The sequence below is a fragment of the Orbicella faveolata genome, unplaced genomic scaffold (assembly GCF_042242905.1).
Source record: "Orbicella faveolata isolate gen_17 unplaced genomic scaffold, um_ofav_v1 contig_4, whole genome shotgun sequence".
Classification (NCBI taxonomy): domain Eukaryota; kingdom Metazoa; phylum Cnidaria; class Anthozoa; order Scleractinia; family Merulinidae; genus Orbicella; species Orbicella faveolata.
In genome coordinates, this window is record NW_028301569.1 from 9,697,613 (window position 1) to 9,724,282 (window position 26,670).

At 38.6% G+C, this 26,670-nt stretch overlaps 2 protein-coding genes and 1 long non-coding RNA gene across 3 annotated transcripts; all 3 read left to right on the top strand.

Annotated features, from left to right (window-relative positions):
- Positions 1–1,252: 1,252 nt before the first annotated feature.
- LOC110046431 (RNA polymerase II-associated protein 3-like) lies at positions 1,253–13,659 on the top strand. Its single transcript, XM_089275902.1, has 10 exons — positions 1,253–1,478; positions 2,362–2,509; positions 3,493–3,627; positions 4,374–4,501; positions 4,971–5,163; positions 7,777–7,863; positions 8,463–8,843; positions 9,423–9,520; positions 10,502–10,596; positions 12,812–13,659. The coding sequence occupies exons 1-10, from the start codon at positions 1,267–1,269 to the stop codon at positions 12,910–12,912; spliced, it is 1,578 nt and encodes a 525-aa protein (XP_089132028.1). The 5' UTR covers positions 1,253–1,266; the 3' UTR covers positions 12,913–13,659.
- Positions 13,660–13,812: 153 nt separating this feature from the next.
- Positions 13,813–17,150, top strand: LOC110046052 (melanocyte-stimulating hormone receptor-like). Its single transcript, XM_020751724.2, has one exon. It carries the CDS (start codon positions 15,146–15,148, stop codon positions 16,109–16,111), a length of 966 nt encoding a protein of 321 aa, XP_020607383.2. The 5' UTR covers positions 13,813–15,145; the 3' UTR covers positions 16,112–17,150.
- Positions 17,151–18,325: 1,175 nt separating this feature from the next.
- Positions 18,326–21,000, top strand: LOC149101376 (uncharacterized). The gene is made up of 2 exons (XR_016203015.1): positions 18,326–20,631; positions 20,792–21,000. It is a non-coding gene; the product is annotated as an uncharacterized LOC149101376 (long non-coding RNA).
- The last annotated feature ends 5,670 nt before the right edge of the window (positions 21,001–26,670 follow it).

The window sequence follows — 26,670 nt, forward strand, 5'->3', positions numbered from 1 at the left end:
AAGCTCCGTTTTGGTCAGAAATAGTGTATCCATTTTGGCTGTTATATTTTGGTCTCACTAAGTTATGTTTTTTTTTTCATTCTAGTCTTTGAACCAATATAAAAATCGTAATACCGTCACGCGCCCCGCCACGAATTTGCCATGGCCCGGTCAGCTTGAACTTTCACTTGCCTTTCGAAAATCTCTTTAAATCTCCTTATACGCCAGCTTTTGACCTTTTCTTGGTAAAGAATATTTATCATGTCTATGTTGCGTGAAGGTCGTGTCAGCTGAATACAAGCTCATACACTCTCTTCCAACTTGCACGTATTATGTTTGTATCAATGAAATAAACTATTTCAAAAAACAAAACAAAACAAAACAAAACAAAACAGAACAAAACAAAAACAAAACAAAAAAAACTTCGAAAGCCCCCTCTCTAGGACCTTGTATTTCTTGATGGTATTCAGCTCAAAGCACAAAATATGCCGTTTAAATCTTTCGTAAATGACGAAACCGATCTTCAATATCGGTATTACTATTTTTCACACGCCTCACAAGGTCAATGGAGAAGGATTTTTCTCACAAATATCAACTTTGAAAACTGTTCGGTCGGGTAAGACGGCACATGCGCAAAAGGGTCTCAAACGCCCAAAGACTTCCACCCGATTTTTCGGGGAGGACCAGCCCTGGGCTTGAGATGGACGCTCCATTCAGGAGAGTGGCTATCTTCTTAGGTTCCTACGCAGACTTTTTTCGGGTCGTCACGCAATCTTCCTTCCGCACGGAAGATTGCGTGACGAGCCCAAAGAGCGTCTGCGTGAGAGGCCACTAACTTCTTGGTTTCGTTTTGATTTGGAAGACAACAATGTCTTTCAGTTCACCATGCGATTGGTCACAATTATAACACACCGGTAATCTCTAATTCCTTATGACGGAAATATCCCCTTATTACCCTTGCCCCACTCCTGCCGATATATAAGCTGCATCTGGTAGCAAGCCTTTCCTCGCCCAATAACCACGGTGGGTGTGTAAAGAAGCAGTCCCCATAGTCAATAACCTTCCCTTCTTCTTTCTCATTGGAGCCGATTGAAACAGGGCGATCGAAATGATGACTCTGGCATTCTTCCATTGAACCACCTTAAAGTCAGCCCAGTTACAAATGTTTTTGGAACGCATTCCAGCCCCATCCGTAGAGGGGACACGAGAGAACCCCCGGCTCCACCCTTAGTTCCCGCCCGCAACCCCGCCTCTCCTCCCCCCCTCCGCTGACCGGTAAAAATTGGAATGGCGTCCATGAATGTTGACACTGAAATGTCTCCAAGGAGAAAGCGCGGTTACAAATTGCTAGAAAAAAAGATGGCGGACGCTTTGAAGGTACAACTGAACATTCGCCAAAATGCCGAAGAATTGCAAGATTTGCTGAAAGATCTGGATAGTTGGCAGGATGAAATGAAAGTCAAAGATGAAGAACTCCGTCATGCAAAGATAATTACAAAACAGCTTTGCTTTTATAGTCCTTATTAATATTTCGGCCGTCCAGTATGTACTCTTGTGTTCATCTGAGTTTTAATTTTTTTTTAATTTTTTGCCTTATGTTTCAATGGCATACCTGGAAACTATAAATCTAATATAATTTCACGGAGCTGTAATAATTATTATATGTACATTTGCATCACCGTTTGTTTTTATAGTCAATACAAACAGCTGAAAGTAAGTAAGTAAAGTAAAGTAAAAGCTTTATTAATGTGTCAATGTATTTAGTTTTTACAACTAACTGGGGACACAACAACAAAAATTAAAATTATTTACAAATAAGGAATAACAATAAAAAATGTATATACAATTAAAAATATGTAGCATGTATAAATTTTTGAATAAAACAATGGGTAACCAAAGGTAGTCTCTAAGAATTGCAAAGGTTACAGCTATTGTTGTTGTTTAAGAGTGATGTTAGGTCTTTTTTCCTAATGTTCTTTTTAAAAGATTCAATATTCAAAGAGCTTCTCAATTTATCATCTAGTTTCGACCATATATGAGGTCCTTGATATCTAATAGAATGTTTTCCATAGTTAGTAGTGTTAAAAGAAGGAATATCAAAATCACTGTTTCTTAATGAATAACTAGCGCTTTTCTGCTTAAACAGTTCGTCAACAATGAGAGGCCATATTTTACTTTGTACAGTAATGTAGCGATATCTTGTAGTCTTCGATTTAGTAGTCAAGGTAGCTATGCACTAACCAGATGGTTTTCGTATGATTCTAAATGGGAGTTAAATACTGCTCTAAGTGCGCGTTCTTGAATCCGCTCTATTTTTCTGCTGTCAGAAGATCTGCAGTTAATGCACTTAGTTCAACAGCCAGAATTATTGTTTTTGTTCCTACAGAGCCTGCCTCCTGTGAGGAATCAGTCTAGGAGAAAGAAGAAGAAAAAGAAAGAATCGTCAACACATTCTAACAATGGCAACAAACCAAAAGATAAAACAAGAATAAGCTCGTATGACTACAGATCATGGGATAAATTTGATGTTGTAAGTTTCCCTTAAATATAAAAGTATGTGACTCTGTATGTGCTTGATATGACAACTGCGTGATGTAATTCCTGTAAAATTGTGTGTATGAAAAATGGTAGAAGTCTGTGTGAGATCAGGTTTTGATATTCAGTGGCAATCAGTGTCACAAAGGTGACAATGATAGTCTTTCTTCCAAGAGTGGAAAAGCTCTAGGCATAAGCTTCTGCAACCTATTAATACAAGTGTGTTTAATTTGTTTTTACCCAGGTGGTCATAAATGACTACCTATAACCAAGAATGGGGTCTTTATGGAAAAATCTCAAACCAAGACCCAGAAAGGGCAATGTTTGAGGTTTTCCTGTAAAGACTGAACATTGAATGTAAATTAGTTGTTTGTTATGTAGCTTTTATCTTTGGTTTTGCAGGTCCATAATCGGCCTGTGGGAATTATGGGAGAATAATGCCCTAAAACTAGCTAATCAGAGCATGATTTATATCGGCTACGAACACAAGCCATGTAATAATTAATGCTATTAATACTATTTATGCAATGCTTTCGAGTGGTATACCATCTGATGGAATATCCCACGAGTCACCATATACCACAAAAATATACTGTATACTGTAAACCAAGAAACATGTGACAAGTGGGCTACTCCCTGGTAAACCACAAGAGAGCAATGCATAACTACTTTGTATCATGCCACAGAAAATACAGTGGTCAACAAAATCAACGTGACATACATGCAGCACATGAAGGGAAGGTTGGATATTATACGGACGAAGTTAAAAATACATTTACGTGCATATTTTCTGTGGAAACCGTTCATGAGCTTTTTTTAGGGCCAGGATAACGTGACCAATTAAGAATAACATGGCTGTATGAATGGGGTGTTCCACTGTAATGAAAAACTGGAGCTATGTAGCCCCTTGCAGGAACTGGAATTATGCAGTTAGCATTATCTAATGAGGTGTTGAATGTTTCATCTGGCTTTTGTCAGGATAAAGTTTTAAAAGACATGGATGAACAAGAGGAAATGAAGACATTTTCCAGCTCTGAGGAAGAAAGTGATGAGACTGATGAAGAGGTAGAGAATGAGAGAAAGTTGCAGAGGGCACTGCTTGAAAAGGACAAGGTCGGTTAACTTTATGTTTTCTCAATCAGGGTTAAAACATTAACACATGAAATTGCTTGCAATAGAAACATGTGATTCCAGTCATATTACTTTAACCAGTCTCTCTGGGTTGGTCAACATTCATTTTCTCTCCATATAGATATGCATGCAGGCATTCATACTAGCAAAGGCTATGAGGCTTAAAAAAATAAACAGTTAGGGGAGTTGAAATTTTGATTAGTGACACTAAATCCATGAGCTCTGAAAGTAAAAAAAAAATTACCTTAGGCTAATCCTAAATGCCAGATTTCTCCTATGACATGAGTAGTACTACACAAACACGTTCCTGAGCTATACAGATTAGGTTTTGAGTGCCACAAAACTAAGACTAAACTTAAATCACTTTGGGCAGCCACAAAGGCCACAGACAATCCAGTGATCCAACCAAATCAAATCTCAAAGCAAAAAAATCTAGCTGATGTGAGCTACAGGAAAATTTGCACAAATAAGTCATGATCGGCTTTGGTTGACTACTTCTGATTGGGTGACAATTGAATGTGACGTGAGTTTTTAATGCAAGGGGCTAAGGCACTGATCATCATCATCATCGCTCTAAGTTGCACCTGCGTCCAGTACTACAGTAGGTGCATGCATAAAGCTGCTACATTCCTCTTCCATTCCACCCTTGCTGTATGGGAATGCAAAAGCTAGGCAAATGCAAATTACTTCTGAATTCAATTTTATTAATTAATGCATTCTATTTACAGGGAAATGCTCTTTTCAAGGAAGGGAAATTTGAAGAGGCTATTAACTGCTACACAGCAGGGATTCAATTTGACCCAACAAATGCCATTCTTCCAGCTAACAGGGCAATGTGTCTGCTAAAATTACAAAGGTCAGTGCGTTCACAGTACATTACAGAGGTTTTCTGTAGATAGTAGGTTGTGTAAATTAATATTTAAAAAATGCCAAGTGTCCCTTAACCCTTTGGTACTTGTGCTTGCCGTGGCAACATGCTTTTGCCTTTGCTCCTTTGACCAAAATTGGCATCACTTCTACTTTAGTTCAGCAGGAGGAAAAGATCTTTCCAATGATACCCAGATCAGAGTGATTGGGTCAGTTGAGTGTGAAATATGCATGGAAATGCTTAGAAATTTGAGTGAAAAACTCAGAGCAAAACCTCCGTCATCTACACTTGGCTACTCCAAGGTAAGAATTTCCTGTCTTGATGTTGCTTTCTGGGGAATTCTTGAACTGGAAGCAAGCCCAGTGGGAGTTTAACAACTGCAGCAAAAAGATAAGGAAAGGAGAAAAAGGAAAGGGGGAAAAATTTGACTAGCTTTAGTTAATAAATCCATGTTCAGATATGGGGCTGCTGAAGCAGACTGCAATCAAGCATTGTTGCTGGATGGATCTTACACTAAGGCATACCTGAGAAGAGGAGCAGCGCGTTTCCAGCTGGGAAGGATTCAAGAAGCTGAAGCTGACTACAGAAAAGTGTTGAAGCTTGAACCAAGCAACAGACAGGCCCAGGAAGAAATGAAAAACATTGCAAAGGTAAACTTCCCAGCTCAAAATATCAATTCTTCTAGTAACTAGTTTTCTTACATTTATTTTAATTTTAGTTCCAATTTACAGCAATGTCATTTGATTGCTGATCTTCTTTCTCAGTACAGTTCTTGTTGACTGGAGAGCTCTGCAAGTCTTAGTGTTTGTCATGCAATCTTTCAGCCCCTCCCTCCCCCCCCCCCCCCTCCCTCCCTCTCCCCCCAATATAGATAAAGAATGGTGACACACACAAAGAGTGTCTGAGAAGGACGTGACCCTTTCTAGCTACTGACATTAGGGGTGGCGAATGGTGTTTCAAAAACCATGCATTTTGCAACATTTTCGTTGAATTTCACAGGCCTCACAGTGTCGGTTTTTTTTTTAGCAGCTACAGTATCTGCATCTTGCCATGAGTCGCAGATTTTTTTTTTTTTTTTTTTTTTCACAAAGCTGCCCCAGAGTCCATTTTTTTTGCAAGGTTAAGAAAAATATCCAAGTCTCAATTTGTTTGTTTGCTTTAAGAAAGGATATATAGACAGCTAAAGTCTAAACATCTAGTGCTCACATTCAAAACACTCTGAAGTCTCAGTCTCACTATTTAAAAGGTCAAAATGTCTTGGAAAAAATGCTAGGAAAATGCTAGTCTTGCCATTGTTGAATCTGCTTAAAACGTTCTGTGACAATACCAGTGTTTCAGCCAGAAAATTTTACTTCAGGGCCAAAGTGGTTCCTGAAGATCTTTTTTAGGGGCCAATTTTTTAGGAAAGGGGCCAATAAATTGAAAGCTACAGAAAGAAAAAATGCATCAAGGTACCAAGGAAAATAAAGCGGTTTATTAGGATCTCTGATAAAATTTAATAGTAAGTGCTTTTTGAAGTGTTTCTACTGAATAAAGTTTCTTTTGAATCAGATACTAGTATGAAGGATCCGTGCATTACAAGAGAACAATCCTTAGACATACATGACGTAGTCAATGATCAAGGGTTTGCAATGCATTATAGGGCGATTTCAAACACGGTTAGCCATTTGGAAGTTTTCCGATGTGAGAGAGTCAATACAGCAAAGCAAAAGGACAGATTGACTTCTTTTCTTATGTTGAATGTTTTAGAAGCAAAGATCTTTTAATGTGATTTTGTAGAAGGACATAATGTGTGACAAAATAACCGTTATTGATCGTCAACACAGAGAAATGCAGCCGCCTTCATGGCGACTAAACCACAATTTTTCAGTTTGGTCACCAAGGATGAAATGTTACTTGCATTGGCGACCGTATAGATCACAATTTCGAGCCCTGGGATGGCGTTTATATTATTACGCCTTTGTTAATCCTGCAGTCTTGTAAAAGGAAAGGGCCAAATTGGCCCTTTTTTCGTTTTTCTGAGGGCCATCTCTAATTGTAACGCGGGATTCCTGCAATGGCGCGCTCTGGCGTAAACACTGCAATAAAGTCTTTGGAATTTAACTGTATTTATGAACATTCGTATTAGCATAATGTGAATTTATATACCAGGAGTATCTACATTAGTTCGTATAGTGTGATCGTCTGGGTGAGGGTAGTTCTGAAAAGAACTGTTAGTGTAAGTAAGTAAGTAAGTCAGTCAGTCAGTCAGTCAGTCAGTCAGTCAGTCAGTCAGTCAGTCAGTCAGTCAGTCAGTCAGTCAGTCAGTCAGTCAGTCAGTCAGTCAGTCAGTCAGTCAGTCAGTCAGTCAGTCAGTCAGTCAGTCAGTCAGTCAGTCAGTCAGTCAGTCAGTCAGTCAGTAAGTAAGTAAGTAAGTGAACTTTATTTGATAAGTAGGTTGTAGAGGGGATTTGGCAGCCGAAGGGCTGATGTGGACCTACTATACACAAAATGTAAAATTTTACTAACACGAAAGATATTAACAAAAGAATAAGAACTATGTACAGGGGAAAATTAATAATCATATATACATATTTGAGCGACTGACTCTGAAGATGACTTCTGCTCAGGTTGTCGAAATGTCAGTCACCAACAACAGTTCTTTTCAGAACTACTCTCACCCGGACGATCCCGTTATACGAACTATTGATACTCTTGGGCCGGGTTGTTCGAAAGCCAGTTAACGTTAACCGAGGATTAAACGTTAACTGAAGTATTAGTTTTTCTTGTTTAAAATTCTTTTTCACCTCTTACGTTTGGTGTAGTTTGAGATTACTACAGCTCAAAACTGAACCATATAAACAGAACACCTCACCAAAAAGTTACAAAACTGAAATCAAAATTCTCGCTAATCCTGGGTTAGTTTAATCGGGCTTTGAACATCCCGGCGCTGGGTTCAAACCCTTCACTAAGTATCTACACTGTATGAATAGTGCATTAATTTACACTCAGGAATTTGTCTGACTTCCCAAACAGTCTGATACTGACATTTATACCCCAGGGTTGAGAGAAAACACTGCAAGGTTGAAATGTTTTCAGTAGTGATGACTGGCCGACCGACCGACCGACCGACAACAACAACAACAACAACCATTTATTTGTGCTCACAATTTATAAAATAATTACAATAAACATTAAATTAGTGTAGAGTACTGCCTGCCCAAAATAACCATAAGGGCTAAAAAGAATGGGCAGACAACCGAATGAGTGATTATTTCTTTCAGCTATTGAATGACAAGGAAAAACCAGCAGAAACTGAAGAACAGTTAAAGAAAGTGGAATGCAATAACAAATCGTCGGCTAAATCTAAAGTAAGAACAGTGTTCTTTCCCAGAATTCTGTTATACTTTATACTGCTTTTCTCAGTGAAGTGTTCTCATTTGCATCACAGTAAAAATTCAACATGGATGCGAGGCAATTTCGGGCAAAGCTACTCTTTGGAAAAACTGGTCTGTTTTGAGTGCGTGGGGGGTGAAGGGGGAGGGGAATTTGAATCTCCTATGGAATAATCTTTAACCACCGTTCACCTTGATTACAAAACGTCCGTTAATACACGTTTTTTCCAGGAGGCAGCGTGGCCGAGTGGTCAGCGCGTCGGACTCGCCGAGTTCGAGTCCCGCTCTGACCACTAACTGGATTTTTTTCACGGTAGTGCCGAGTTTAAATCCTCGACCGCGCTCGTAAATAGCCAACTGGTTTGCCTCCGGTCAGTTGGGATTCTTAACAATGTTATGTTCAATTTGAATTATTTGTTTCAGTTGTTTGTGCTATAAACACTGTGTTATATTTTATTATTCCACGTTTCTTTTTTATTTTACAAGCGTGAAGGAGGGTCAACTTTTCTCTACCTGATATACTAGTCCTTCAGAGTAAACAATTGTTTTACTTTTGGATTTTTTTTTCTTCTCAGAAACCTCTGAAACGTATAGTTATAGAAGAGATTGGAACAGAAAGTGACAACGACCATGAAAATGAAGTTTCCACCCAGGCACAAGTGTCAGCTTCTTTATGGACGGAAGAGAAGAGAAATGATGCAAATCAAGCTCCTTGTACAAACGGTTTTGATCAAGTTGAGAAATTAAAAGTGAAACCAAACGACAACGGTTCAACTATGCTATCACCATCGTCCTCATCATTACCGCCTTCATCAGGTCATGTCCAGTCCTCCGCGCCCACCACTCCGTCCCAGACCACTTGGAAGTCATTCACCGCACCAAAAACATCCGGGCAGTTTCAATCCGATTGGAGAGCGCTACAAAAAGACCCGGAACAACTCTTTCATTATTTCAAAGTAAGGCCAACGTGCATAATTATGTTAATGTATGTCTGTCTTCGCTTCCACCGTTTGCATGCATGTACCGTTGACTCTAAAGGTGGTCCAATACAAGCGAATTGATAGCAGTTTTCTGTCCGTGTTGAACTGCATATTTTTAAAGGAGCTTAGTAACGGTATTTTGAGTCATTTTGGCCGCTTGCAAAATCACCTTTAAATTGAAGGAAATCTGTAAATAATCGTTTACTAAGATAGAAAAGCACTGACGACATTCTAAAAAAAAAACATAAAGGAATAAGAATGGTTAAGGATTGAGAAGATTAACACGGATTATAAACGACGAACTTGAAAAGAATTAGGCTAAACTTTTCAAGATGAGCAAACGGTGACGTAGCTCCTGCATCAAATAGCTGTACAACCCGTGTTGGGTTTGCGCGGATTGTAAACCTGTTTAACAACTCTCTTGAAACGCGGATGTACAGAATTAATTCTTACAGAGTATATACATGTACCTGCCTCGGTGTGCACGTCGTAATTCTTTTGTACTGATGTTTTGAACAGAAATTTGAAGCTGATTAGTTTTCTTTCTTCCTTTAGCAAATCAATCCAGAATCGTACCCCAAGTTGTTCCAACAATCAATTGAGTCGGACACGCTGAATAAGATAACCAAGCTATTGCAGGACTTCTACATCCCGTAAGGTTTAAATATTTATGTTCAGATTGCTTACAGTAGTACTGTATACATGTACGTCGTGCAGCTTGTAATCTCTTATAACGAGCACTCTGCTCTTTTTTGTGTTGAGATGGCGTTTATTAAGTAGGTGGTTTAAGGAGGGATCGAAGGTGGTGGTTTGTGGGAAATGGAAGTAAAGGATATTTTCGAGAGTAATTGGGCATGGCCGACGGGGTTGTTATGGGCTGCATTATTAAGTTTCCAGATGTTTGGTTGCATTCATTTGTTTCTTTTTGGTTTGTTTAGAGAGACTTACGGGCTTACATCCGTACTCGGGGATTGACTGTTAAAAAGCTCTGGGCTGAACTTTTTTAAGGTGTTTAAGGTCATTCCCCAGTATTGCATTGCGCATCCCTACTGCGCATAATTTCATGCGTGATTAGCGCGCGCGCATTAAAAAATGGCGGCTTTTTCTTCGCGGCTGGACCTCGCCATAGACGTAAATCGTCATTTTCTCGAAAACGAGTACGGTGACCTATGATTTTTTTCTGTTGTGTTGAATTGAGTAATAAATTTCTCTATGTAAAATAAATATGGGCCAATTCTCAGTGTTGAGCAAGAAACAATCGTCGGAAACGTGAATTTAACAAGCAATCGGGACTATAATCACGGTGCTATTGTAAGGATTTATATGATATAAACAGGGTGCTGCTGCTCCTAAACGAACATGGGGACCCCTCATTTTTATTTCAAAATTTAAGTTCCTACAGTATAAACAGTCAATAGGCAAAGTTTGACAAAACTCTCAGTGCAGGTTCTATTTCAGTGGAATGACCTTAAGGTGTGCATGGGAACCTCTTACTCCCCTCCTTCCCCGAGGGCTCTTTCCCTCCCCACAGGGATCCCCTCTGCCCCCAGGGCTCCCCCACCCCCCATCTAATGATGACACATTATCTTGACTCATTCTACTGGTAATTCCATTTCATCATTGCGTTATTTTAGAAATGGTCTCCCTGTGTACAAGGAGTTGAGATACCTGGCTGAAGTCAAGAGATTTAGCATGGCTGTTATGTTCCTATCAGAGAAGGACAAGAAAGGTGATCACTGTATATTCACAATCAATTGTCATTGACAATTGATAAACTAATCGTACTAGCAATGTTGTTATGGTATCAATGGAATAATATAATGTGCACTGTGGGTGGCTGTCTTTCGGCAGTGATGGACGGAAAATCGCGCGCGCTTTCCAAGCCCGAGGGGGGGGGGGGGGGGGTGGGGGACCCCCATATAAAAACGACGGGGGTGCTCGTCGTACATTTAAGGACTTAAAAAAGCGGTTTTGTCTTAGTACCTTTGTCTTAGTCCAGTACCTTTCAGGGTATTGAGCAGGAAAAAAAAAAAAAAACATGGCAGTAGATAATGTGTTGTTTTAGAATTGGTATCTCTTAGGGGTTTTTTCCCAACTGATCATGCAACGCAATGTTACTGATTACCGAAGCTAAACCATTCAGATGAGATTACCCCATCGGTGAAGTCAAAATAGGCCCCGTATGAGTAGATGATGCCAAACGAGTGTGATAGTCCCAGAAGGCATGCTGGGAAGGGACCTTCCCTGAACCATGTGCTTGAAGCTGTGATCTTTGCAGTACGAAATTTGTACGGGAAAATGTACGTTTCTTCGTTCAGATTTGGCGTTTGCAAGCAATTCGACTTCTTTCTTTGCCGAAAATGTTATTCTCCCACGCTTTCTGTAGTATACGTTGCAAAACGAAAGAGAAATCACGAAGCGGATTTTAACGAGCAGAAATGATACATATGCACTGTAATTCTTACCGACGGTGAAATCGCAGAGGATTACAATTAACAAAAGAACAAAAAAGACAAGAAGCTAAATTAAGGTTAGTGAAGAAGTTTGTGATTTCATTTCCACTTTTGCTCAGTTTGAAAGAAACACTTGAGCAAAAAACAAACAAAATAAGTTATGACTTCGTTTAAGTGTTGTTTTCTCTTTTTCTCTTTTTTGTAAAGCAGTTTAGTAAGAAACACTGTCAGGTCACAATCTTTCCTGGAGGGGGGGGGGGGGGGGGGGGGGGGGAGGAGGGTTCTCTTATATGGGCTACATAGGTATGTTCGGCCCAAAAGGGATCCCAATGGTTTTTTAGCCGTTTGTGTCAGAAATAGGGCATCGATTTTGGCCATTTTGGTCTCAAATCGGGTATAGTTTTTGCACTCTAGTCTTGAATTGGATATATTGTTTCGAAGAAGCTATCCTACCTAAAAAAAAGCATATGAACATTGTCTTTAGCATTGGTCTGAATTAATAAACTAATTGTAAGGCAGGTGTGAAGCAGGGTATTTGTTTAAGGGTCAGGGGCCCGTTTCTCCAGAGCCCGGAAACCTTTCGTGCCCGCAAAGCCATTTTTAGATCATCTGTATCTAAAAACAGAGAGGTCCGTATATGAAGAGAGCCTCTGTTCATATTAAGAATATTTGAATAAAACAGATCTGTAATCATAAGGTTGGAGATTCTGCTTCGGCTTTCCGGGTGCGAAAACTTTTCGGGACCTTCGAGAAACGGACCCCAGTTCAAAAATAGGGTAGGGAAAATGTCCAAATTTTGGTCTTGCATGGGGTAAGGGTTTTGGGAAGCGTGCCGCACACCCACCCAGATTTTCTGGGAGTACGCACCCCCCCCCCCCCCCCCCTCTTCGTTGGCAATCTCTTTGGCTAGGCATTCGGATACAGTAAGTTGATCGACAGTCAGTCCTTGGGAGATTGTACGCGATTGTAAGTCCGGCAATGCCGATAAGTACCCAACTCAAGCAAGTTTGAAGTAAAGTATTCAAAATTTACTTGCTTCAGACAATGATTGTATAATGACATAATATGTAATGCGGTTTATCCTTGTCGAAATATTCTCTTTGCGCGGTAGGTAGTAAATGCTAAATACAGGCGTTTCTTATCAACCCAAGTTGTTTCAAGAGAATACTCAGGCACTGTCCGCACTACGCCGGAGAAATTTGAAAGCGCATCTTTATTTCTACGGTTAGGCCTACCTTCCACACTAATCCGACATGAAAACGCTTTTTGAAAACGTCGGCTTTGCGTTTTCGTGTGGACGGAGGACATTTTGAAAACGGAGATTTTCTAAAACGACGGCGTCACGATAATCCCGTGATTTCCCTGCCCGAGTTTTACTCAAACATGAATCCAAAATGGCCGGTGAATGTTGCGTTTTGAATTCCTTCGGCGTAGTGTGGACAAGTCCTTAATTCCTTATTACTTATGCATTTCCTATTTATTGTGTTTCAGTTATAAACGCTCTTCTACACAGTGTGCGAGAACATAAGGAGGAACTGAATCTAAATGACGATGATGTTTTCTCTTTGGCAAAAAAATACGGAGTGTCTTGACGAGACTGAGAGCTTCTGTGTACCACAGCGTTACTGACTGACAGATGTCACTCAAATGCAACACACACTTTGATAGTCCTGGTGATAGTCGTGTTTGCTTGAAAGGGTTTAAAATCAGCATCCAAGATTTTGATCATGTGATTGACGTGTTATTCTTGGATACTGAGGCGCCGTTCACACTACGCTGGAGGAAATTTTGAAAACGGAAGTTTCACTCTGAAAACGCACCTAATGTGTTCCTTCCACACTACGCCGGAGGAATTTAAAAACTCAACCATCACGGTCATTTTGGAATTGTGTTTGAGGAAAACTGTCGGCAGGGAAATCACATGATCATTGTGACGCCATCGTTTTCGAAAAGCTCCGTTTTTGAAATGTTTTTCGTCCACACTAAAACGAAAATCCAGCGTTTTCAAATTCCTACGATTCGAAGAGCGTTTTCGAAAAGCTCCGTTTTCGTGACGGATTAGTATGGAAGGTAGGCCTAACTGTAGAAAGAAAGCCGCGTTTTCAAATTTCTCCGGCATAGTGTGGTTTCTGCCTCAGGAGTTAACACTGGAAATGACGACTCGTGTTTTCCGCGGTAGACTTGAGTGAAGCAGGAAGCAACAGTGTGTATATGGCTCGACAATGAGTCCAAAGTCAAATTGCAGTCAGCATGCATTTTATCTATTGGACTGCATGTAAAGTTTTTGATCAAAGTTTGGTTATTTATTAAATTTAGACGAAAAATTGTTTAAAATTAAAGTTGTTTGTCCGATGACTTTCAAGATTGCTGACAGCATAAGAACATTACTTAAATTCTTAACATTTGGAAAACATTTTGCGAATATGTATCTTTTTTCGAACAAAATTTCTCATCAATAGAAAATTTCTACTTGATAGAGAAATTATAATAACGATAAACACCTGCCTGAGATGCAAATTGCAAGCTTAATCTTATTCAGTTTTCAATTTTCCACTCTAAATTTTCGTGTTCAAAACGTTTACATGTGCTGGCCTTACGTAACGTCACAGGTTTAAGTCCAATATTTTTATCTTCAGAACTTTTACGTCCTTGTAATAACACGTTATTGACTCAATGTCAGATCAACCAGGCGGGATAACAAGTTTGGAACAATGCAGCGTATATATAAATATGTTGTTTTTTTGGCAAGATGTAAAGATCAAAAAAATTATAATATTCGACGTGTGGAGCTTGTGTGCGAGAGTATACTCTAAACAGAAAAACCAAACAAAAAAACAAAACAAAACAATACAAAAGAAAAAAAACCATTACAATAGATTTATATTCACAAGCTTTCAAATCTCAATGCAGATGGGAAACAAGAAAAGACAAATCTTTAATGTCATTTTGAATTCCTTTTCTCTTTTAAGGCTGTAATGTATTTTTTGGGTTCTTTAGTAGTTTTTGTTAATGTTTTTTTTTTTTTTTTTTAAATGTCTTCCATTCGGTAACATCTTACCAGCTGATTTCTCGAGTAGCAGAGAAGGTGGCTTTCTAAATGGTAATTATACGGTTTTATTTGAAACCTCAGTTTTTTGTTTGTTTTTAGTGATGGCAAAGATGATATTCCAAAGTACACCTGTGTACATACAGATCTGTTTCTTTTGAAAAATGAGAAATCGTCTGCGAATTTCCCACTAAATAACTTGGTGATATTATCTTAGAGGAACTAAACTCCAGAATACCTGGCCACTTATTAGCATTTCATTGAATAAGAATAGCAACTATTGTTATATACCTCGTTCTTGAAAGCACACCGGCACATGTAAATAAAGTGGCCGGGTATTCTGAAGTTGCTCCGAAATAAGCAAAATTTTATTCTCGTCACTTTATCATCTTTACTTGAAATTTTTCATTACTGACGGGATAACTACATTTCCTATACAGATATTTAAGATTTTACTTAATGGAAACGTCGTATTGAAAGGATGTGAACTTTCAAGGGTCTTTGAAATGTCACTTTTTGAACTGTCGTGTGTCTTGTTATACAAACGTTACCCTCGCGATCGTAAACTAAAAGCCTCTTCTACGTGACAATTTAAAACACAGGTTCTCAAATATTACTCATAATTTCCTCCTTTAGTCATGAATTCAATTGCAAATGCGAAACTCCTATTCACGAGTGCAAGCTTCTTTGATCTTTGGTTGAAGTTGTTGAACAACTAACATAAAAAGAGATCGGCCCACAGCGTGTTATCGAAAACAAAACAAAGACGGTGAAAAGCAATGCGTTTCTCCAATGAGACAAACGGGATAACAAGGCAGTTTGCTGGTATCATCCCAAGAGATAGTAGCAATAATGGATCCGGAGGAGAGCAACATATGAGCGATGCCATGCAAAAAGCAGTGGTGATAAATTGTGCTGTAAACATCGTTCTCGCGTGGACATCGATAATCGGGAACACACTGGTGTTGCATGCAGTGTGGAAGACGCCAACCCTTCGCTCACCATCCATGTTTCTCCTCTGTGGTCTAGCGCTTTCTGATCTTGCTGTGGGTGCAGTTGTACAGCCACTGTTCATCGCGAACGATTTGATTGCACTGTACCCTCAATCCGAAACACCAATTCATGTGCCTCTATTCTTAAACATTTACAACATGTTGGGCTTCTCGTTATGTGGGATTTCGCTTTGTACAGTCGCTGCGATAAGCGTCGACAGAATGATAGCCATTCAGAAGTCTTTAGAGTACCCAAGTATTGTCACTATTCCCCGAGTGACACGTCTCCTCGTAACGATTTGGACTGCTTGTGTAATTCTAGCAAGCACACAGTTGTGGCACCAAAAAAGTCTGCTAATTTTGATGGGAACTGTAATATGTGTTTGTCTTTGCCTTTCAACTATCTCTCATGTAAAAATTTACAAAACTGTTCGCCATCATCGAAATGCGATTCAAATTCAGCTTCAAGCAGTTGAAAGTAACACTGGGAATGCTAACAATATGTCGGGGCTGAAGAAGTCTGCTTTCAGCGCTTTTATAGTTTTTCTTGTACTTATTATCTGTTATTGTCCATATCTTGTCGTCTATCTTATCTCTTCGTTTTATTCATTCAATGATTTCCTGGGCAGATCTGTTGCTTCTACTATAGTGTTTACTAACTCAACTTTAAATCCATTTTTGTATTGTTGGCGATTGAGTGAGATACGAGAAGTTGTACTTCGCACTTGTCGTAAACTAGTTTGTTGTGTATAAGTTAAAATATATATTTCACGTATCTGCATAGCTACGGCAGCGTCCACACGTCCACTACGCTGGAGAAATTTGAAAACGCAGCTTTGTTTCTACGGTTAGGTCTACCGTCCACACTAATCCGTCACGAAAACGGAGCTTTTCGAAAACGCTCTTTCAACCGGAGGAATTTAGAAACGTCGCCCTTTCGTTTTCGTGCGGAAGAAAACCATTTTGAAAACGGAGCTTTTCGAAAACGATAGCGTCACGATAATCATGTGATTTCCCCGACCGAGTTTTCCTCAAACATCAACCCAAGATGGCCGGTGATTGAAATTCCTCCGGCGTAGTGTGGACGGAAAACATTTGATGCGGAAAACCTTCGTTTTCAAATTCCTCCAGCGTAATGTAGCCAAGGGCTAATAAAGTTAACTTGGTATCTACAAACGATCTCGTCACTACTGTATGTTAGGCTAGTTTAAGAATACCCGTTGATTAGAGACGCAAAAATCAATGCTGAAATGGTAGATTTACCTCTAGTTGGAATGATTAGTTGGCCTACTTGTATGCACAAACATATAAACATACTTAATTTGATGAGTGTGTAGTATAGGCAATTTAAGGGCTCATGTGGGCCTACTAAAATTTTTGATTCGATTGTAGAGTCTAACAAAGCGTTGGTGCTTAAGAGTAGTTTGCTAGTTGGGAATCATTGAATCAATATTTACTGTATGCCAATGTTCACAAACCACTTCTGATTTACAGAGTATTTCTGTGAAAAATGCAAGGTTACTATTCTATGAGGGAGTACTATTTTTCCCGACCTTTGTGGCAAATCAGAGAGAGGTCTTCGCATAGTTTGTAGAAAAAAGTATGCGTTTTCAATGAGTTTCCTGCGCTGTGTCAAAGGTTTAATTACAAAGATTGTAAGGGACTTTTGTTGTTGTGAATGAGACGTATCAGGGCTAGCATCTGACTCGTCCCCAGTCGGCACGCCGCGAGGTAGCCTGGTGAGCCCCCTTGCTCCCCAGCTTGTATTTGAATCAACTAGCCTATGTACTAAGCCTCGTGCTAATTACTGACGACGAACCCCTATTAGCTGCCAACCCCTATCTTAAGCGGCACCTCCCATTTGCCCGGGGGTGGCCGCTTAACAAGGGGTTCTACTGTTCTTAAAAAAAAAAACATTGACAGATTAGATTTGAAAGAATATAAGAAACTAGAATTAGAATCCGACTGCGCGGGGAAATTCAGTCTGCGAAAGTTCTTGGAAAATTAGACCATAGGATTCTGAACTGACCTATTTTAATTGATAATTTTTAATAAGACTTCTTGTAAAATGGCTTGTGCCAATTACAAGCCAATTACGGGACTGCAAAAATTACGACATTGCAAAAACAAAGCAAAAAACCATATAATAAACAACTTCTTAACCAAACGTTCGATTTTTACAGGAAAATCTCAAACCTCTGCGTTCGCGTATTGACCTCGCTATCGCTCGATCAAAACGACACGGTCTCGGTTTGAGATTGTCCCCTCAAGACCTCATTCTCGGTCAATAAGTAGTTAATGATGCCTTACAGTTCAGGCGTTATTAGCATTCTCGTGCCCTAAGGTCGATTTTGACTCTCGTTTTTTGGCAGAATCAAATCACTTTAATAGTCTAAGATATTGTCGTTTCTGATTGGTTGTCGACACGTGATTTCTGCGGTTGAGCTTTCGAGTTTTTCTGTTGACCTACGTATTAAAAATTTATTTTCTCGATTATTTTTTGCTCGCACAGAAAGTCCGTCATGAGCTAATAATGCAAAAACTCTCTTAATGATAGCTCTAGCGCTGGGTCTTTCCACATTTGTCCGGACACGTTGGCGGATGTTTAGAAGTTTCTGAGATATTTAGAAAGTATAAAGATATTTAGAAACATTGGCGATAATTAGACAATTTTGGGATATTTAGAAATAATTATTATAGTTTTTATGGCTGAGCACTGTGAATTCTTGACTATTTTCTTGAAACAATACTCAGTTCTGTGCCAGAAACAATCACTTTGAAAATATATTTCTCACAACTAAAAGCACTCAAAGCAGCAGTTTTCCAAAATGGCGGATGGCAGTAACATCGGTAAGCGTGAATATTCTTCCTCTCTCCATCTTTTAGTGTGAAAAGAGAATTGAAAATTTTGAAAATTGTGGCTTAAGCGATTCAGAATTGGTTTATTTTAAAACAAAAATTAACATATTTTTAGAGTGTTTTTCGAGATATTTTAGGAAAGCATTTGTGATATTTTGAATTTTTTGAAGAATCTTACGTGATATTTGTGGAAAGTTCTACGCATTACTATAGGTGTCTATAGACGTATGACCAATTATACTTTAATTACTAGTAAATAGCTTGTGGAAACTGAAGTGCTTACTAGGTTTGGCTTTTTATGCTGACGTACTTTGCACGTTAAATATTCCTAATGAGTGTTCTAGCACACATCATCATATTGTCTGTTGACAGGTGACCAATTGTACAGTATTTACTAGTAAATGGCTTGCTAAAATTTGAAGGAGGCACTTGATTAAATTGAGGATTCTATGTTGTCGGTGCCTTTAAGAACCGACCGAGAGATTTTCTTGCAATAAGCTAAAACATAAAGAAAGAGGCTTTTATCGCGATTACCAGATTTTTATAATTAATACAATCAATCGGCAACTTCGTATTTTTAGACTATTAGAATATTCATGATGGTAATTTTAAGTGGTTGAAATTCGAACTTTCTCGCCCGATTATGATCTTGATATCATGAGTGACAAATTGCTCTTTAATGATGGCGCGAAATTTCGGCGTTAATTTATAATTTCACCTGTGAAATTACACAACTTTTATGGCCCGCTTTGCGTCAGCTACGTGTACTTACGTCGAGTTTTGATTGGTTCTCTGGATTTTCTGTGTCCTCTATGATTGCCCATTGTGGTTACTTTGGTTTTGGTTTTACGTCACTCAATTGAAAACCGCACTTATATATTTTCAATTCTGGTTGGTTTTCATCACGTGATTTCTGCTGAGGTGTAGCTTAAACATGCTTACGAAAGTTGGCCTTTTTTTGCCGACGTACTTATCAAGAACTGATTCTTTCGATTGTTTTTTGCACGCACAGAACTTCAGTCATGAGCTAAGCCGTGCAACATATTCCTAAATGAATGCTAAAGCACACCTTATCGTAGTGTTTTTTGACAGGTAACCAATTATACTGTATTTACAAGTAAATGGCTTGCTAAAATTGAAGAAAGCACTTAATTAAATTGAGGTTTCTATGTTGTCGGTGCTTTTTAGAGCCGACAGAGAGATTTTCTTGTAATTGAAAACGAGAAAAGAAGAAACTAAGCAGAATGATTGCCAACTAGTTGGTAACTTCGCATTTTGAGGACCTAAGGGTAATCGAGATGGAAATTTTTATCGATTGAAATGCGGAATTTCTCTTCTGGTAATACTTTAACACCTTTACGTCGCTGCTAACGTTTGCCTAAGGATCAATTTTCTTAATTCCAATTTATTGATTTTAACCCTTAATTAAGCGTGCTTGCTTTATGTGCGGAAAACATTGGTCATTCACACGAATACAACGTAATGTATTTCCAGAAACATCCTCAAATAAGGTAGATAACAAAAATTATAAAATACTAAAGCGTTAGATAAAGGCTTTTCAGACTTTTGATCGACTTACTGGTCATTATAGCCGTTATATGACGCCCACCAAATATAGTCACCGAGTGTGTTAGCGGGAAAGAGAGATGATTTTTATTTTGGCCATATTTTGTGGTCACTTTTCAACGCATATTCACCAGGTGGGTGATCCATCATCTGGTATCAAAATGTGAGCTCGTGGGAGAAGTGCTTAATAAAGCATGGAGGGAAATATGTAACGCACGAAACGAGATTCTTTGATGAAATAACACTGCCTCGCCCGATTATAAATGTTTCATACGCAAATAGCGCAAAACGTCCATTCATTATTAGCTGGAGGGTAACATGGGTGGATCCAATTTATTTTAAACATCCGTCGGGCCATTAACATTAAAGGTGGTAAAATACAATCAATATTGATTAATACCTAATGATTCTTTAAAAGATAACTCAAGAAAAATAACTTACGATGGAATAACTTTTAGTTACTAATAATACCAGCTGATGAACAAATAGACTTGAAATAAACTGTTATCTTTGAAATTTAAGCTTTTTTTTTTCAATGCCTAAGATTTTCTACCCCATGCCAAAAAAGGTGAAAAAAATGAACACGAATTGTGGGCGTACCTAAGCAGCCACAATTATGAACGGAAAATATTTTCATGTTTTTTCATTTTCTTCCAGCCAGGGGGCTGAGCATTGTGATGCCAATACTTCTTAATCTCATCGTTATATAAATTGCGCGGTTAAACGTCAGAAACGTCTAATTAGTTGGCATTGAAGCCTTGGCCTTCAGACTTTAAAAGGCAGAAAACGCGACACTGCGTGTGTTTTAAAGTGCCGACTCCTCTCTTCGACTGAGGCATATCCAGAAGGTAAATATTATCAGTCAATTCAATTCTACAACATTTGAACATATTTTTAAATCGCTGAGTACGTACATACACAATATTCTTGTCGGCGTTGAAATTGTAATTGAAACATATATTGCTCTGCTATTGTTAAATCTCCTGAGCAACCATTGTTCCGCTGCAGCTTTGAGGCATACCAGCCGGTTCCCAGTACTATCTGGTGTCTATAACAAAACGCGCACAGTGGGACTGAAACAGTGTGCTGTCTCGTGTTGAATGACACACAATGTCTCCAAAGCTGTTAATATCTTCAGCCCTGGTAGTAGTTATTCTCCAAAGCGGGTAAGTTGTCACTTATTAAAGATAGAAAAAAAAAAAAAAAAAGAAAAGAAAGTTAGTGAAATTATTTCATTTTTTTCTAAATCATACAGCCTTTAACTGCTATCCTAACCTAACCTTAATGCGCATTAAAGCAAATTTCGGTGGCTTTTCAAGCCTTTTTGAATGCATTATTCACACTAAAACATTGTATAACATCTTCTTTTAGAAGATTAAAGCCAGACATGTATAACGTAAAGTAAGTACAGTATTTTGAAATCTAAAATTTTTACCCACAGAAATTCACACAGTATTACACAATTAATTTCACGCAAGTCGATCCTTTTAGAGTCGATTTTAGAGCTTTGCCAATTTAATGAAAAATTTGCAGCTTCCAAAAATTAACGGTAATAATTTAAATTTAAAATTTGCTTTTTGGATTCTAGTATCTGATGAGGACTTGGTGACATAATACACGGAAATAAGTATAAAAAGTATGAGTCATCTGTTTTCGATAGATTGTATGAGGAAGTTCTTTTTCGACTTTTTTTGGAGCCCCTAAAGGATTTTATTATTTGCCATTATGTTCTAATGTTAGAAGATGAAATATGTTTGGCTTGGCTGCAATTAATAATGTATCAGTCTTCCACCAAGCATAATAAATACGCGTTTATTTTTGCATCACAACTGCGGGACTTTCGAGCAAATTCACAGACGTAATATATATCATCGGTAACTCCTGTTTCAAAAAAACAATAATGCCAAATTGCATTAGGGTTCCCTTAGGAAGGCCTTCCAAGCTCATTTCAATATTTTATGGCGGCGCCAGCTCTTCATATTTTAAGTAAGAAATTGGTCTACGCCTCTTGCAATCTGGCTCAAAGGAAAGTCAAGATTGCAATTTAGGTTAGTCGGCAATTGCATTTTAAAGGAAGTGTTTTTTTGATTTTGTCGGTAACAGCTAGCTAATCGTATTTTGATTTGGAAACGAAATTACAATTCGTTATTTTTGTTTTTTTCAAAAGCAACTTCACGATAAAATTAACTTGAAAATCTGGAGGTTAATATTTTAAAACAAGTTTAAAAGAAAATAGAAAACCCCTTACGGTGTACTGAGTGTTGAATGTTACAAATGCGGAATTAATAAGCTTGAACTTATGATTTAAGTTTAATTTCAATACAGTTTTCACACACATCTTTAGTTTTGGTGTCAACGGGTAATGAAACGTTTGAGAGAAAGGTATTGAGATCAATTATAAACTACACCAAACAAAGTTGTATTATATCTAAGCCCAAGTAAAGATGTAACGATACGTGTTAGGCCTGTAGGGTGGTTTTACCAGCACAAGCGAGCTCGGTAAGTATTGGGTCTGATGACTGGAAGACTTCGCGAGGGCGAGGGAACTGAAGGACGAGCAAAAAGGGTTTTGCTAGCGACGACACTGCACGGGAAAGGGGAAAAACTCTGTAGAGCTAACCGCTTGGCGGCCGGCACTCGTTACAAGATGCCAGAGGTACAGGGTCTAGTTTCTTAGTCCCAAGAAGCGAGGAAACGGCAGTAAACACTAAGACTTCTTCTGGAACACAGCAACTTCTTTAATGTAGAGTAAACTTCATCGATACTTCATAGCTAATACACGCGTGTAGAATAAACGTTGTAATCGATTTACAACAATTTTCGCGTTGCTTATATATCATGTAAGGTAAACACAGGTGTTCGCTTATACAAATGAATACAAGACTTAAACGGTAAGACACGTGCAGGTTGATAACTACAGAACATCCGATTGTTTAGTCCAATCGTCATACGGAGTAACAAAGCCTACAGCTATCTGGATTCTAGCAAAAAGTCTTAGTTGAGCTTTTGAAAATGCGCGTGTTGTCTTCTGCACATTGCTGTACCAGAGCAGATGGTCTTTTGATATGCAAAGTCTTTCTTATCTAACAATATATCCGGGATTATGAAACACCAGAATACGAACTACTATCCTTGAAATACTTTACCTTGCTGTTGTTGAGGTGATATCCATCACTTCAGATACATCCAATATCTTCCTCAAAATGACACTTAATTTGTCCCCTTTCGCATTTTTTCCTGTCCTGTTATTTTCTGCCAAATGCAAATGTAGGCTGAACATATTCGTGTGTACATTCTTTATAGATTATATTACAGCAGGAGCCATAATCGGGGACGGAGACCGCAAGTCTTGGGATCCGCGCGCACCCATGATATGGGACAATTTTTCTATTTTTAGAACAAATTGCGCCATCCTGACATCATATATCCGCGCGGATCCACGCACATGTCGGGGGCTCTCGCGTGGATGTTGTCACGTTCCAGATTTGTCACAGCGATGACAGGGAATAAGGCAGGAAATAAGAATCAGGGCTCTTATATGTAATTTTATGCGCTGGGCTAGTGGAAAAGGTGAGTTTTTCAAGGTCGAAAACAAGACTTTTCGCGCTGTGAATGAATAATATTTTCTCGCGCTAGTGGTGCAAGTAAGATTTTGCGTTTGTTCTGTAAAGAAAAGTTATGTAAGAAAACTGTTAACTCTGGTATCGAGTTAATTTGTGAGTTTCCCAAACAATGCTTAATCCATAACCAAACCCTGTTTTTGATAGTTTCTTATTGTTTCTGTTTGTTTGGCGAGTTTGCAAAAGTTTTTGAGAGGAAAGTCTGACACGTACAAGTAGCTCATTTGCATAGTGCAGCGCGTCCACATTCAAATCCGAGTCGGTGTTTTCAGCAAATCTTGACAAATATTTCTTTCGTTATCGTTTGTGCTGAGATGCTGCAACAATTTTCACCAACGCCAAAAGGCTACTAACATCATGTGTGTTTATTTAACATCGTGAAATTTTACACTGCGAAAATAAAATACACAAGGAGTTTTGATAACCCAACCAACAAAATCGAAATCGTTATTCGAGTTGATTACAGAAAGCATTATCGAAACTTTGCTGATTATTTCTTCTGTACTCACATATTTTCAGCTAAGCTTTTTAATATGTTCTCAAACATTTATCAACCTTAAACATATTTAAAAACTAGAGATATTATATGAGTTCGATGTACGTTTTCACACGAAAGTGTGGAGGCCCAATTTGTCATGTTTTACTTACTGTAGAAAACACGCATTGGCCGGCGCTGTTATTCATCGACAACAGAAAAATTTATTGGATTTTTACACAAACAAAACTAAGCAGCATCTACAGACAAACTTAATTGTCACTTACTGGGCCTTGATAAAACATCAAGCGTTGCTTACGATTCAGGCCAAACTCAAACTTGCAGTTATTTAATTTTTACTTTTCGGTCAAGATAGACACTGGTGAAATCTTCGCAAGCGTGTGTCAAGAAGAGGGAAACTTTGAAGTCCTGAAACGCTGCCATATCCAAACATATCCAACTAGTTTTTTGCTGTGTTACGAAAAAGCTGTTAATCTTCACTATATGTGGAGTAATGTGGAGCTCTTGTAAAAGAAGCAGCGGAACACAACTTGGTCAGTGATATAAAGCGGCACATAACTAAATTCGACATTGCCTTACTTCACTCAAACTGGAGCAGTTTACGACGAAAATGCTGAAGTAAAATTCCAACAGACATGAACGTATTGAGTTGTGGGCCAAAAGCATCAAACATTTCGGAAATTTCGGACGCCATTTCCCCGCGCTACATCCGCAAAAATCCTCGCAGCATGTATGCGCGTGTGCCGCACATGATGGTGCAATTTGTTCTAAAAATAGAAAAATTGTCCCATATCATAGTGACAGCCCCAATACTAGAAATAGCGCGCGCTTACGGTCTCCGTCCCCGATTATGGCTCCTGATTACAGAGTATAAAAACATGCATTTCAGTTAAATAAAACGGATGCTACCAGGAATTAAACTATCAAATAGAGCTGTGTCTGTATCGTGTTGAATTGCGTACCATACTTTTCAGTGGTAAAGAAAAGTTCATTTAAAAACATAATGTGATTAATTTTTAGTACATTTCATTTTCTATCAGTGCGCAAAAGAAAAAATGTTCTTAAAAAAAAAAAAAATCAGCCATGAGTATATTCTTAACATGTCCTTAAAATGCCACCAATTTCAGCATCAATATTCGTAAATAAGAGATTGTTACAAAGCAAGAGTGTAATTCTTATAGAAAGTAATAAAAGAGAACTTAAAGTGCACCTAACCCCAAAATGTTTTTTTCGCTAAAACAAATCTAGACTTTATTTGAAGCATTTGGGCGAAGAAATTTTTGAATTTGGTTGAATCCTCGATTTTCTATGCCCTTTCAAAGTCGCGATTAAGTGTTTCACGACTGCGTTTTAGGGAGTCTGGGGCGGCGGTACCTGATGACGTCTACCCAGGAACCAAACACAATAGCGCCTCAGTCAACTCTCTGTATTTGCTCGAGAAAAATAGAACGCAAAACTAATCGTTCCGATGTATTTTGGGACTAAAACGTCCAAGTTTTGTCTCAGAATCATTTCTTTTTCGTCACTGGAGTCAGAGTTAAGTTTCGATTCGGAAGGCTCCGAAATAAACTTCGATTGAGCACGTTCGACAACTGTGAACTCACTGCTTAGAGCTTTGAGAGCAATTTACAATATTTCAAGCGACGACGGGGAAGACGTCTTTGCGTACGAGCTGCTTGTATATTAGGAATGGAAAGCTAGATACGAAGTGGAGGAGCAGGCAAACGAAAAGCAGGAAAGAAAACTCACGGACTGCTTTGGATGGTAATTTCGTCAACTAAACATAAGATTCCCACGCGTGTTTATAGCCCGTTTACATTTGTCCTTACCGAGAATGTATTTTGTCAAGGTTCTGTTAAATCCAGTTTGTGTTTTACTTTCAGTTGAATGCTTCATTTTTATAAGAGCGGCGTACGTGTTGCAGTTTTCGAGACTTGATGACCTCCAAAACATTGGCTTCGATCGATTGAAAATCGTATTGTTTGGACCTGTATTTTTGAAGCTGCGGGAAGCAAGGCGGAAGGAAACATTTCATACAATTACCGATTTCACATTGTCACACGTTTTAAGTCGTAACTCCAAATAACCAATGTAAATTGTTCTCAAAGTTTACAGTGAAATTCGTCGGATAAGCGAAAAGGATGTGTTCCCTAAGCGGTCCGCACATGTTACGCGGTCATATTTTCGACGCTATTGCACAGAATCTTTGTCGCACTGCTGATTTCCAAACCTTCGAAAAACTCTGTGAGTCTAACAATTTTGTTATCATGTAATTCTAGAGTATTAATCTTCGACTTTCATCTAAATCGAAAGAGAAATAAGTGTTGGTTAGCGGCGTACAGTTGCGATCTATTTACATATCAGTATAACGCTTCTTGATCATGACCGGATCACACAACTTTGCCGGTTATGTTATAGATACTGCGGGATTGGAAGATATAGGTTGTAGGTAGTATTTCTACAAATTGCTGGTTAGCTTTAAGCAGAAAATTTAGGAAAATAGCGTTCGAAAGTCTGCGGAACAAATTCCAGTGAGAGTTCTTCAATGGTTCTCACAGATTCAGTTCGCTTGTTTCGGTTCGACAAAATCAACCATCGTTTACGTCTTTATTGCACCGTTAGCCGATCATCGTCAGTAAATTGTACAGTATATCTTTCTTTAAATCTGGAATATTGTTGCAACAGCCGACAGCACCTTTGGAAGGCGTTTCTGCGCACTTTTCGAATGTGTATTGCACCATCCTGAACGAAATGAGAGGAAATGAGATATC